This window comes from Solanum tuberosum, unplaced genomic scaffold (genome assembly GCF_000226075.1).
Source record: "Solanum tuberosum cultivar DM 1-3 516 R44 unplaced genomic scaffold, SolTub_3.0 scf00039, whole genome shotgun sequence".
Classification (NCBI taxonomy): domain Eukaryota; kingdom Viridiplantae; phylum Streptophyta; class Magnoliopsida; order Solanales; family Solanaceae; genus Solanum; species Solanum tuberosum.
In genome coordinates, this window is record NW_006238968.1 from 362,413 (window position 1) to 374,584 (window position 12,172).

A 12,172-nucleotide genomic window follows, 5' to 3' on the forward strand; every position below is an offset into this window, starting at 1 on the left:
ATTTTTCTACTGATAAGGATACATAGAGAAATACACATAAAAGAACATAAATATATAACAAATATAATCAAAATAGCAAGGTAGACCTTTTTCAATCCTTTTCGTTTTCACCCGCCTTCCCTGCTTGTCGGAATTTTTCGAGGTTTACGTTTGTGGTGGTGGAAGCTCGGCATCTTTAGTTTGTGGTTCCTCGTTCGCTGCCCCGAAAAGGTGAACCTTTTTTTTAAAAAAATTCTTTTTTTTAGCTTGTTTCAATGTCGTTTTGTTTGCTTCCTTGAGTAACTTTGTTCTTTGTTTGATTCATTGTTGCCGTAAGATAAATGTTTGCTTGGTTTCGAATGGGGTTAACTTAGTTGATTAATGTAAAGTGTATCCTTCGTGTGAGTTAATCATCTTTAAACATCTATGGAGATTGTGAGTAGATCAATGAGTTTATTGATTATGTTTTTTTTATGAGGTTCAAATGCCATTTATTTACTGTTGGGTTTGTTTGCGAAGTATTTCGAGAGTTGTCATGTTTAATCTTTTAGAATTGGTTACTTGAGAATATGATCTAAGTAGGTATGTGTGGTCAGTGTGTATTTCAGAACTGTTTTCTAGCCTAAAAATTGTTACTCTTCTCGTTTATTTTCCAAGTCTTCATGGCTGCATTTTATTTAGTTTTCAAACTGTTATGCTCGTCTTAAGTTTGTGTTGTGTCTTCATTTTTTATTTTTATTTTTCTCTTCTCTATTTGTGCTCATGTTCATGTTCTGTTAAGTATTTTGAACATATCATTGCTTTTGCTTTCATTCTCCTGAAGTTTATCTTAATTAGTTTTCATCCATATCGGTACAAATATAGATTCGTGCAAGGGTGTTAGAGTTTTCTTGTGTTTAATAGACTTCTTTTTTTTATATAGGACCCATATTCTGATTCTTCCACATCTCTGCCTATTTTATCTGTTTTCCACTATTAGATGTATATCATGTTTAGTTAAAAGGTATTGTCCATGCTTATGGTTTCCTTGTTTAAGAATCATATGTTGCTAGCTATTGATTTTGTTTATTTCTTCTCATTTTCAGCATGTTTCTATAGTTTGTTGAGTATAGCATATGCTTCCTTTGTTTACTGTAATAATTTCAAGCCTCTTTCTTTTTTAGGTTTGGTTCAAAACGCCTTTAATCTTAAATCTGCTTTAGAAAATGATAAGTCGCTATGATTAAGATCATTTACTGTGGATATCTTGTTGTCTTACGTTGTTGATATAGGTTTGGCATTGCGTTGCATTTTGATTCGGTTTATTACCTTGTATTGTCATGGAGGGTATTGCTTTCGATTTGGTCGAGATTGTTCCTCGCTATTTTGTATTTGTTTCTTTAAATGGCCCCCTTTTGATAATAAAATATAATTATGATGCACTTATTTTATGTTAGCATGTTCGCCTCTTCGAAAATACAAAACGGTGTGAAATCTTACTCCTTTCCTAAACAATAGAAGTGTGCTTGCTTTAGTTGGTTATTACATTTTATTTTAATTGTGGTATATTAGTTGGTTATGTGAGCCAAATTGAATTGCACTTGTGCAATTTATTCGATCATATATCACTGTTTGGAATTTTCAAATGTTAAACTCTTTTTTTTTTTTTCTTCTTTTCTTTCCAAAAGCTAATTGCCTATTGTTTCCTTAGAATATCATACAAATTTAAATGTTCATGAAGTTTTGGTTAAAATTTAAGCATGCTAGGAAGTAGGCCTCAAAGTTTTATTTGTATATGATTACTGCGTATGGTTTGTTAATATTGTCATTATTTTCACTTTTTTTTTGGAATGAGCTTACTTTGTCCTTTTGGGAGCCAATTGGAAGATGATTTCTCTTAAGTTCATTTTATTATGTTTGGCATGTGCATTGAGTTATATCCCCTGTAGCTTTACTTTATTATTTATAGAAGGCATTTGAGTATATTAATTTGCTTATTATTTTTTCTACTTTTTTTTTTTACATGAAATGCTTCGCCGAGTCTGTTTCGACTTTTACCATTGCCTCCTTGCATTGTCGAGTATCGAGTCAGCCCTTCGGTGTTCAAGAGAGTGTCAAAAATGATGTACAGGTGTTCGGAGCAGATACACGAGATTTGTATACACTAATACACATCTAGTGTATACGAAAGAGGGAAATGGGCCTAAAGGCCCCCCAAATTCCGAAAAGTTGTATTTTGTTATTTTTAGGGCCTAAGCCCCCCTTGTTATTTTACTTATTATTGTCTTGTTAGAATTTAGGACAGGTGGCAAAAACTGGGCCTTTTGGCCCAAAACGAAATTAGGCCCAAGTGCTGGCCCAGGCGGACAGATCTAGACTTGGGCCCAAACTTTCTTTCCCTATCTCATTTATTTGTTATTACATGTTTTATGTGTTAATTTAATCTTAAGGTCAACCATTCAAATCCCCGAAAGACGTTCATTTTGATTTAACAATTTAACTAAATCGATTATCTCTTAACAAAACCTAAAGAATAAGTTTACAAAATATTTCGCTTAGATAAATATTTCTGCATTTTTATTTTTCTCCCATAAAATGGTCCTAACTAATAAAATAGTTCAATTTTGCAGTTCAAACTAAGTTAGAAACAATTTAGCCAAATAAATTAGTTGTCGGATAACCGCATTAGCGGATATTCTAGGTGCTTTAAAAACTTTCCTAGAATATTAATAGGAACCTCGAACCCCTTAATAGTTTTCAATAGATTTACTGTTTTAGTCTTTTGAAACAATAGTTTTCTTGATTTTTCTTAAAAATTAAGTGGCGACTCTAAAACCAGTCTAAAATATATTTTCCAAATAAAACAAGAACGAATTCAATAAATTTTGTTTAAATTCGATATTTATATTGGAAATTATATTAAACATGTATAAATATTTAACTACAATCCTATTAACTAAAACAAGTTATCGATTCAATGACAATTCAAAATTCATAAACATCAAATTTTAACTTTAACTTTGCCCCAAAGCACCTATTCTTTCATAACAAACATAGCTCGATAAAAGTATCTATGTAATTAATAAAAAAAATACAGAGAATTAAATTCTCAGTATATTCCACGCTATCTAGGGTTTAGGCAATGGAATAGAGAGTGCTCTACAAAACATGACAAACAATTGTGATCGACTAGTTATTCTACCCGCCCTTCAATTAATTTGTTAGTTCTACCTCATTTAGCTAGGGTTTAGGAGGTTGCTTTGATAGAGCGTGACTCTAACTCAAATTGCGTTTTAATAAAAAAAAATCGAATTGCTTTATCTTCAAAAAATAGAACATGACAATTAATACTGGACTGTAATAATATTATATTCAAATAATTGAAACCATTAGAAGAATAAGTTAAGAGGCAAAGTTGTATTTAGCTACTACTTTAAATATGTTGTGCAGCACGAGGCTTTATTAGTGTATTAAAATAAACCTACCTTATCTACTATATAAATTATAAAGTCGTTCTTTGACTGATAATAATTGATTAGGACATAAAATTAAAGTTAAAATTATTTATAACTATTTTCTCCGTCTCAAATTATTTGTTGTCATTTCTAAAAATAGTTATATCAAATTATTTATTGTTTTAGAAGTTTAGTACAAAATTAATTATTTTTTTCCTATTTTGAAGATAAAAAACACCTCATCAAAGTAAATATGTAATGAAGATTAGAATTATGTCTTAAAATATAAATGAGAGTAAATTTTTTTTTTAAAATTCATTAATATATTACTCTATTTTTTTAAAGGCGTAAAAAATAAAAACACAATAAATAATTTAAGACTAACAAAATATGTAAGTCACTTTAGACAAGGTAGCCACCATTTGATAGTCTAACTTTCATAGAAATTAGTTGTTAAATCTCTTGTTTTTAAAAAAAAAAGCTATTTTTTATTCATAAAGGTGACTACGTTAATGACCAGTGGATCTCCCAATTCCGAAGTATTTGATAAATATAAAAATAACTTAAAATAAGTTCAAAAATGATTTAATATAAGTTTGAAAGTGTTTATTAAGGTTAAAAATAATTAAAAATAAATTTAAAATGACATAAAATAAGTTAAAAATCAAAAGTAGATATCCCTCTATTTTTTTTTTTTATTTAAAAAGTATTTTAATTTTTAATTTAAAAACTATTTTTTTAAGCATATCCAAACGGGCTCTGTGCATTCAAAAAAAAAATAGTGGATGATTTTTCTTTTTAACGAATAAAGACGGTGGATTTCTTTGTGAAGGAATATCCGTCACTTACTTTTCCAGCATATTTTTATGACGTAATTTCACAAAATTTTCAAAATTAATTTATCTTATAGAAATATATAATTGCCAACCTAATGTGCTGTGTAACACATATTATCTATAGATGAGTTGTTCTTTTCAGCCTCTAAAATTGACAATCGAGGACATAAAACTAAAGTCTTTAACATTATCATTTAAAAAAGGGAAACTTACATAAAACTTACTAATTTAGGAGTTAATTAGTTAGATATACTCTAGTTTGTAATATTATGTATCTTACCAGATTTTGATGATTTCAGATATGTCTAGATACACGCATCTCGAATACATAATGGTCAAATTTAATTTAGGTATAATATGTTCTAGATACGTTGTATCCAACTGGATTCGCATGTATCTGGATTACATAGCAAATCTCGCTAGCCTCCCTCGCCTCTCTCCATCTCGCTCGCAACTCTCCCATGTATATGGTATCTTAGATACACTTCAATCCCTCCAGGTACATACAAATACATGTATATATCTAGTATGATCTAGTGTGATTCACATGTATCTGAGATACACACAAATTTCGCTCGCCTCCCTCCCTAATCTCGCTCATCTCTCCCTATTTTTGTGTATTTGATAGCAAAAATACATGTATCTAAGTGTAAGATACGTAAGAAACTCTTAATTAGTAATAAGATATGTAATATTTTGAAAGTACAAGTAATAATAGTATATATGATGTTAAAATATGTCTAATTATATAGTTTTTCCTTTAAAAAACCTCTTCTGTTAATAACGATCGTAATAAAGATGGATAGAAATTTAAAAAAATCATTACATAGCCGTGAATAAAACTTAATTAAAATCTCAAAACGAGTATTAGACTATTTATTGAGTGATCTTTTGTTTGGAGAAAGACTACTTTAGACTAGCCACAAATTTCCAAAAGGTGAATAAACTAAAATATGGAATTAAAATGTCTAATATCAATCACAAGAATTTGTCTTTAACTTGCACTATATTTTGTGAGAAGAAATTTTAAATACTCATTGAAATTATTTTTCAAATTTTATATTTCAAGTTTGAAATTAAAATAATGTATCGGATGATATGATATACAGTTATTTGAAATAATTATCTACATATTATATTATTCAAATATTTGAAACCAAATCTATTTGAACAAGTTCATGGCAAAGTTGTATTTAGCCACTACTTTCCATGTGTCGTGCAACACGAGATCTTTAGTGTAAAACTACATTAGTATTTTTCTTATTTATAAGTAAGTTATTTGACCAAAGACTTAATTTAATTCATAGATTGTCGATTAGGGATGATGTTGACTAATAATGGAGTTGGTAGTAGCTAGTGGTAACTGACAGTAGAAGTTGATAGTGATAATTGGTGATAGCGTTTAATAGTTATGACATATGATAGTGATAATTAATTATGATAATGAATAATGCGGTAATTGACAATATATAACTGACGATTGGTGATTATTGTAGTAATTATGATTGGTGATGATGATCGTAAAAAAAAAACAATATAAATCAAATAAACTGGAAAAAAAAAAAAAGGATTAATTGATTAGGACATAAATTTGAATTTTCTAATTATTTTAGCACCAATTAAGAAATTGAAGAGGTCTAGTCAACCTTAGACAAGCTAACCACCATTTGTCAGTCCAAATTTATAGAATTATTTTGTTGTCAAAATCTCATTATTATAGTTTTCAAATAATTGAGATGTCAATGAGAATTAATTAGTAGAGAATATAGAACATGTCATGCATGTATAGCCACGTACGGCAAATACTTTTCCACTTAATGACGTTGCTAAATATCCGTTTAAGTGATCGAATTAATTGAACAAAAGATAATTTATCGAATGAAGAGAGGGTGGGTCTCAGATTTTAAGCCTTATGCATGCATGTTTTTTCTTGATCGAGCTCATTCCACGTAGTCTATTTAATGTATTTAATCTTTTTTTTTATAGATTGTGACTATTATATTAGAGTGAGGTTTACTCGATACACATATGTTGATATTAGAGACCGTCTTTTGTGTCAATATACTTAATTATATTAACTATTTTCTTTTATTTTTTTATAAAATAAAAGTATAACCTATAAATGAAAAATGGCGCCTCAAAAAAATGAGAGGCTGGTCAATATAGCTGCAAAGTCTCTTCCATATTGATGACTATTAGAGTTATTCGTACAAAAACAACAACCATGACGATTTAGACGTTTAAATAAATAAATATAGTATTTTTTTAATAAAATAACTGAGTTTTTTTTTTTTTTTTAGATACAATAGGTAAGTAAAAAAAATATTATTTTAAAAATATTTGTATATTTAATCTAGACAAATATTACATAAGATTGGGGTTGGGATAGGGGTAGGGGTGTGGCCGTGTGGGGGATGGGGGTTACGAACGATGAGAATGAAGATGATGTGTGCTGAAAGGCGGAAAAATGAACAATCAATGTAAAATGTCACTTGTGAAACTTATTTTCCCTACTTCAATTAGAGAAGTTATTTTCCTCATTTTTAAAAAACTTATTTTCATAGAGAAAATATTTACCTAAATTTTTAACTACCCTAATATGAAAAAATCAAAAAAATATTTCCGTCTATATATATATATATAAATTTGTTGCTTTTTTAAGGTTATATATAACCACATTTGACCAGTTGAATATATTCAAATAATAAATTGTATCTTTATGATAGTACTAATTTTGCACTCATTACTATAAATAATTTGTGAATGCAATGAATAATATGAACCACTAACATTTGTTGCTTTTTAAGGATATAAATAACCACATTTGACCAGTTGAATATATTCAAATAATAAATTGTATCTTTATGATAGTACTAATTTTGCACTCATTACTATAAATAATTTGTGAATGCAATGAATAATATGAACCACTAACATTTGTTGCTTTTTTAAGGATATAAATAACCACATTTGACCAGTTGAATATATTTAAATAATAAATTATATCTTTATTACAGTACTAATTTTGGACTCATTACTATATGTATATATGAAGTTTTATATATATATATATATAACCACATTTGACCGGTTGAATATATTCAAATAACAAATTATATCTTTATTATAGTACTAATTTTGCACTCATTACTATAAATAATTTGTGAATGCAATGAATAATATGAACCACTAACGTAAAAACTTCATATTAAATAACTTTATAGAATTACGTCAATACTTTCACACATTGTGGATAACATAGGAAGCATCTTTATTTTTCCTCAGAGAATCTTTAAGACTTTTCAATGCTTCACTATCAATTTATTTTTGACTAGTGGCTTATATTATTTGTTGCTTTCACAAACTATTTTTAGTAACGGGTACAAACTTATAACAACAATAATAACATAATTAATATAATCTTAAGTGGTGAATTTGGAGATCGAGGATGGTGTATATGTTACTTTATTATTTGTACGTTGAGATGGTAGAGAGGTTATAAATTCAAACAAAACATATCAATAATCAAATATGTAAAGTAAATACAATAGTAAAGAAAAACTAATCAGTACTATAATAAAGCTATACTCAGACTATTTGATTTTACATAACCTCTATATATATCAAACAATATAACATTTTATTTGTCCATTTTAATAAATTAATTAAGAGAGCCTTATTTTTATTTATTTTTTACTATCGTTCGTATTAAATGACTATCAAATAATAATAATTAAATCTAAAGTTCCAAACATCAAAAATAAAATTAACCCAGCAAATATATATACCTCTAATTAAACTTTCTTTAAGAGATATAACCCACTCCTAACGTCACACGTGTGCGCTTATTCCCTCTTATATTCACTAAATTACATTCGAGGATAATTTAGTCATTTTAGATTTACTATGGCTGCTTATATATTAGGACTCTCAAAATATCACATGTGTCACATATATTATTTTAAAAATACGTTTAAAATATTATAAAAATAATTAACAATAAAATTATAAAATTAAAACAAATAAAATAATATATATTGGACCCGAACTTGTCCGGAATTTTGTATATAAGGGTCAAATCAAGGTGGCTCTACATGACCTTAAAAAAAATAGGCACAAACGTAAATAGGCTACATCTTTAATGACCTCATTGCATGACTATTCCAAACGTAAATTACATGGAAAACGTTTTTAAGTGTATGAACGTATATAAGAAAATTATGTCCATGGCTGCAAAAGTCTTTTCTATATTTAATTTAAATGAATAAATATATTTAATTCGTACAAGTAACAACAACCATGATTGTTTAATTTTGTGGTTTATACAAAGTTTTGTTTTTATAAATGCAGACAACAACGTACTGGCTTTAAAAAGACTAGGCCCACGATTTCCATATTTAGCGGAGTTTGGTCGCGAAAATAAAATTATTTCTATTTTATTTGAAAATATTAAAGTTGGAATAGTGTTTGACTATACTTTATGCGGTAAATTAAATATTTAGAATTTAAATATATTTTATATATCAAAAAATAAATACAAAAAATATAATTTAAATAGAGTTATTTTATTAATTTTTTTTTTATATATATGGGTAAATTTGAAAAAGAAAAATTTATATAAGTGAAAAAAGTTAAAACAGTATTTTTCGAATAAAATTTTAACGGCCAAATGGTGAATTTTAAATAAAGTAAAGAAAAATAATCGAAAAAAGTAAAAAAAAAAATCATGGCCAAACGGATCTTAGAGTTTCCATACTCCAATAATATACAATAACAATGTAAATACTTTTTATTTTTATATTGTTAGTAATTTTAAATGGTAAAAAATTTTATGGAATATTTTTTTTAATACCTTTGTTTAATTGTGCATCCAGTTTTTATAAACACCATATATGTAAAATAATAGACATTGAACATAACTCAATTAAAAAGTCAGTTCAAGTGAAAATTATCGTGGAACACATAAGGAGATCATACATAGTACCCCATCTCCCACTTATAATGTGGGAATTCAACCCCGACCCTAGCATGTTCAGACTGGGATATCTAGAGTATGAACAATATAAGATGATTATGCAACAGGTAAATCGTAAAATTGAGCTGAATTTAATTCTGATATCATTGATTAGAAATGAATATTTTAAGCCTAACTCAACTCAATATAAAAACTCTCACAAGTTACACGTACATATATAGTTTTTTAAAACACATGTTGCATTGAACTTAAATTATTTTTCTACTAAAAAAGGTTGTGATGGAGTGGTAATTAAGTACTTCTTCGTCCTTAATCAGAGTTTACGGACTTGAGTCCTCCTGGGTACAGACTACCCCTATGTGGGACTTTTCAACGCGAATTCTAATTTAACTGGGCTCCAATGAGGGTACCGGACACCTGGTGGAATTTTAAAAAAAATCCTCAATATGGAAACTATCATTACTATCTATATATAGTCCTATAGTTCCCTTGAATATTCCACAATCGCTCTCTCAAAACACCAATTCAACTTAGAATTCTATACATCATTTTATTAGCCTCTTTCTTTGCAATTCTCATGGATTCCTCATCATTGTCTTCTATTGAATCTCTTGTACATGTAATCAAGAAAGATTTGTTCTCAAACCAAGACAATTTCAACACTTTTTTTACCAAAACATCTGCCTATGACATTGCTTGGTTGGCCATGATTCCTTTTAATAATCAAGAAAAAGAAGATAATGGTCCTATGTTTGAGAGTTGTCTAAATTGGATTCTCAACAACCAAAATGAGCAAGGGTTTTGGGGTGAATCAAATGGTGAAAATCTTCCCACCATTAATACTCTCCCTATTACTCTTGCATGCATGGTAGCACTCAAGAAATGGAATGTGGGTGAAAGACACATAAGAAAAGGTAAATTAAAGTAGCAAAAACTTGCAATTATATTGTTACCTAAATCTAATTTATGTTGCTTGGATTCTCAAGAATGTTGATGTATCTGTGTTGGATCCTCTCAAAAAAATGGATAACGTTTACATGATCTGATAGACACTCAACATTTTTTAGAGAATTCGAGCAATATAAACCTAGATTTTATGTTTACTCGAATACTCCAAAATATCGCCGCACATAATATCTTCAAAAAAAATTATAACTTTTAGATACTATAATATTTGAATTTTCTGAGTAAGAATCACGTTTTGACTAGTACTTGTGTTGCACTCATTATTCTTATTACTTTAGTATAATAAATTTTATTTTACCCTCATCAATATCCTGACAATTTTGTCATGATATTATTAAAGATTATTGTTCTAATAATCTTTCATTTTTTCCTTAAAATTTTATAACCAGCACATAATTAAAGAAAATGGATTTTATTATTTGAAATGTTTGTTTGTTGAAATAAAAGGCACAAACTTTATTAAATTATATTTTTGCTTCTGTTATTTCTTTTCTCAAACTGTTTTGATATATTTTTCTTCTTTGAGTCAGTGATCTATCGATCAGAAAAAATTTATCTACCCTACAATGGTAGGAGTAAGGGCTGCGTATATCCTACGATAATTTTCAGCAACGGAGCTAGCTAGGATTTTCACTAATTAAGGAAGTTCAAAATATGAAAAAATAAACACACGGAGAAGTCAAAGAGGGTTCAACATATACACAATATACAATAAAAGATATACTCCCTCCGTCCCAAAATGAGTGTCACCTTAACAAAAAAAAAATTATCCCAAAATAAGTGACACGCTTAGGAATACAAGACAAAAATTAATATGTTTTTTCAACAATACCCTTATACTCCATTTAACTTACGGTGTTCAATTTTCAAGAGACATTTATTAAATAGAGATAGTTAATTTAGTGAATTAACTACACGTTGTAGTTTGTGGATTCTTAATGGACGTGATTTTTGCTTAGGTCTGAAGGGAGTAAACAATACAATTTTTCATCAAAGATTGACCCTGTCGGACTCAATTCACAAACTTCACTTGTGGGATATTAATTACATTGAATATGTCGTTGTTGTTGTTGTTTACACTTTAAATGACATTGGATGTGTTGTTATTTTCAGGCTTGAAATTTATTCATGCAAATATGAATACACTTTTGAAGGAAAATTCTCAATGTTTTCCATGTTGGTTCACAATTGTTTTCCCTTCAATTTTTCAACTTGCAAAAGCACAAGGCCTAGAGATTATTATTGTCAATGGATCAAACAAATTGGTATCTGATGTCTTCATGAAGAAGAAAGCACTTCTTGAAAGGTAACAATAATAATTTCCATGTAATTTATATAATTGCATGCATGCAAAAGACAGATCTAAGGCGGGTTCTATTCGTTCAATTTAATAGATCGTCCCTCTACTTTTTATGCATAAAAAAAAATATTTGTTAAAAATTTCAAAATCATTCTGAATTTACTAACTCTAAATTTTGGACACGTTGGCTAGATAGCTTTAAAAATAGAATTACTCAACACGAGTTTAGTTTATAGATTCTAGACCACAACGGGTTCTGAATATATTATTTTTATATCTTAAACAAAAAAAATAATATATATATAATTTGAATCAAAACTATAGAAAAATAAAATTATTTATACTAAATTGAATGTTTAGATGATATGCATGTTTTTGTTGAATTCTTTTGAATCCGTAACTCTGATGATGTTTCTAATGTGTACGTAAAATAAAACTATATACTCATTTTGACCACACAAACTCTACGTAAAATAAATAAAGATTTACTAGGTTTTTTAGTGATGAATAATTTAGGTTAAAGGCAAAACTATATGTTTAGATAATATACATATTTTTGTTGGATTTTGTTGAACCTGTAATTATAACGATGTCTACCCCGTCTTTAACTACATATATAAGAAAAAAAAAGTATATACATAAAATAAAATCATGTATATATATATATATATATATATATATA

The 12,172-nt window shown here is 28.0% G+C and overlaps 1 protein-coding gene across 2 annotated transcripts in view; it reads left to right on the top strand.

Annotated features, from left to right (window-relative positions):
- Positions 1–9,801: 9,801 nt before the first annotated feature.
- The window catches only part of LOC102599238 ((E,E)-geranyllinalool synthase), a 7,898-nt gene continuing 5,527 nt past the window's right edge, over positions 9,802–12,172 (top strand). For both annotated transcript variants that reach the window (XM_015306926.1, NM_001318658.1), the window contains exons 1-2: positions 9,802–10,138; positions 11,304–11,496. In XM_015306926.1, coding sequence (XP_015162412.1) covers positions 9,802–10,138; positions 11,304–11,496 — 530 coding nt within the window. The remainder of the gene's footprint in view (positions 10,139–11,303; positions 11,497–12,172) is intronic.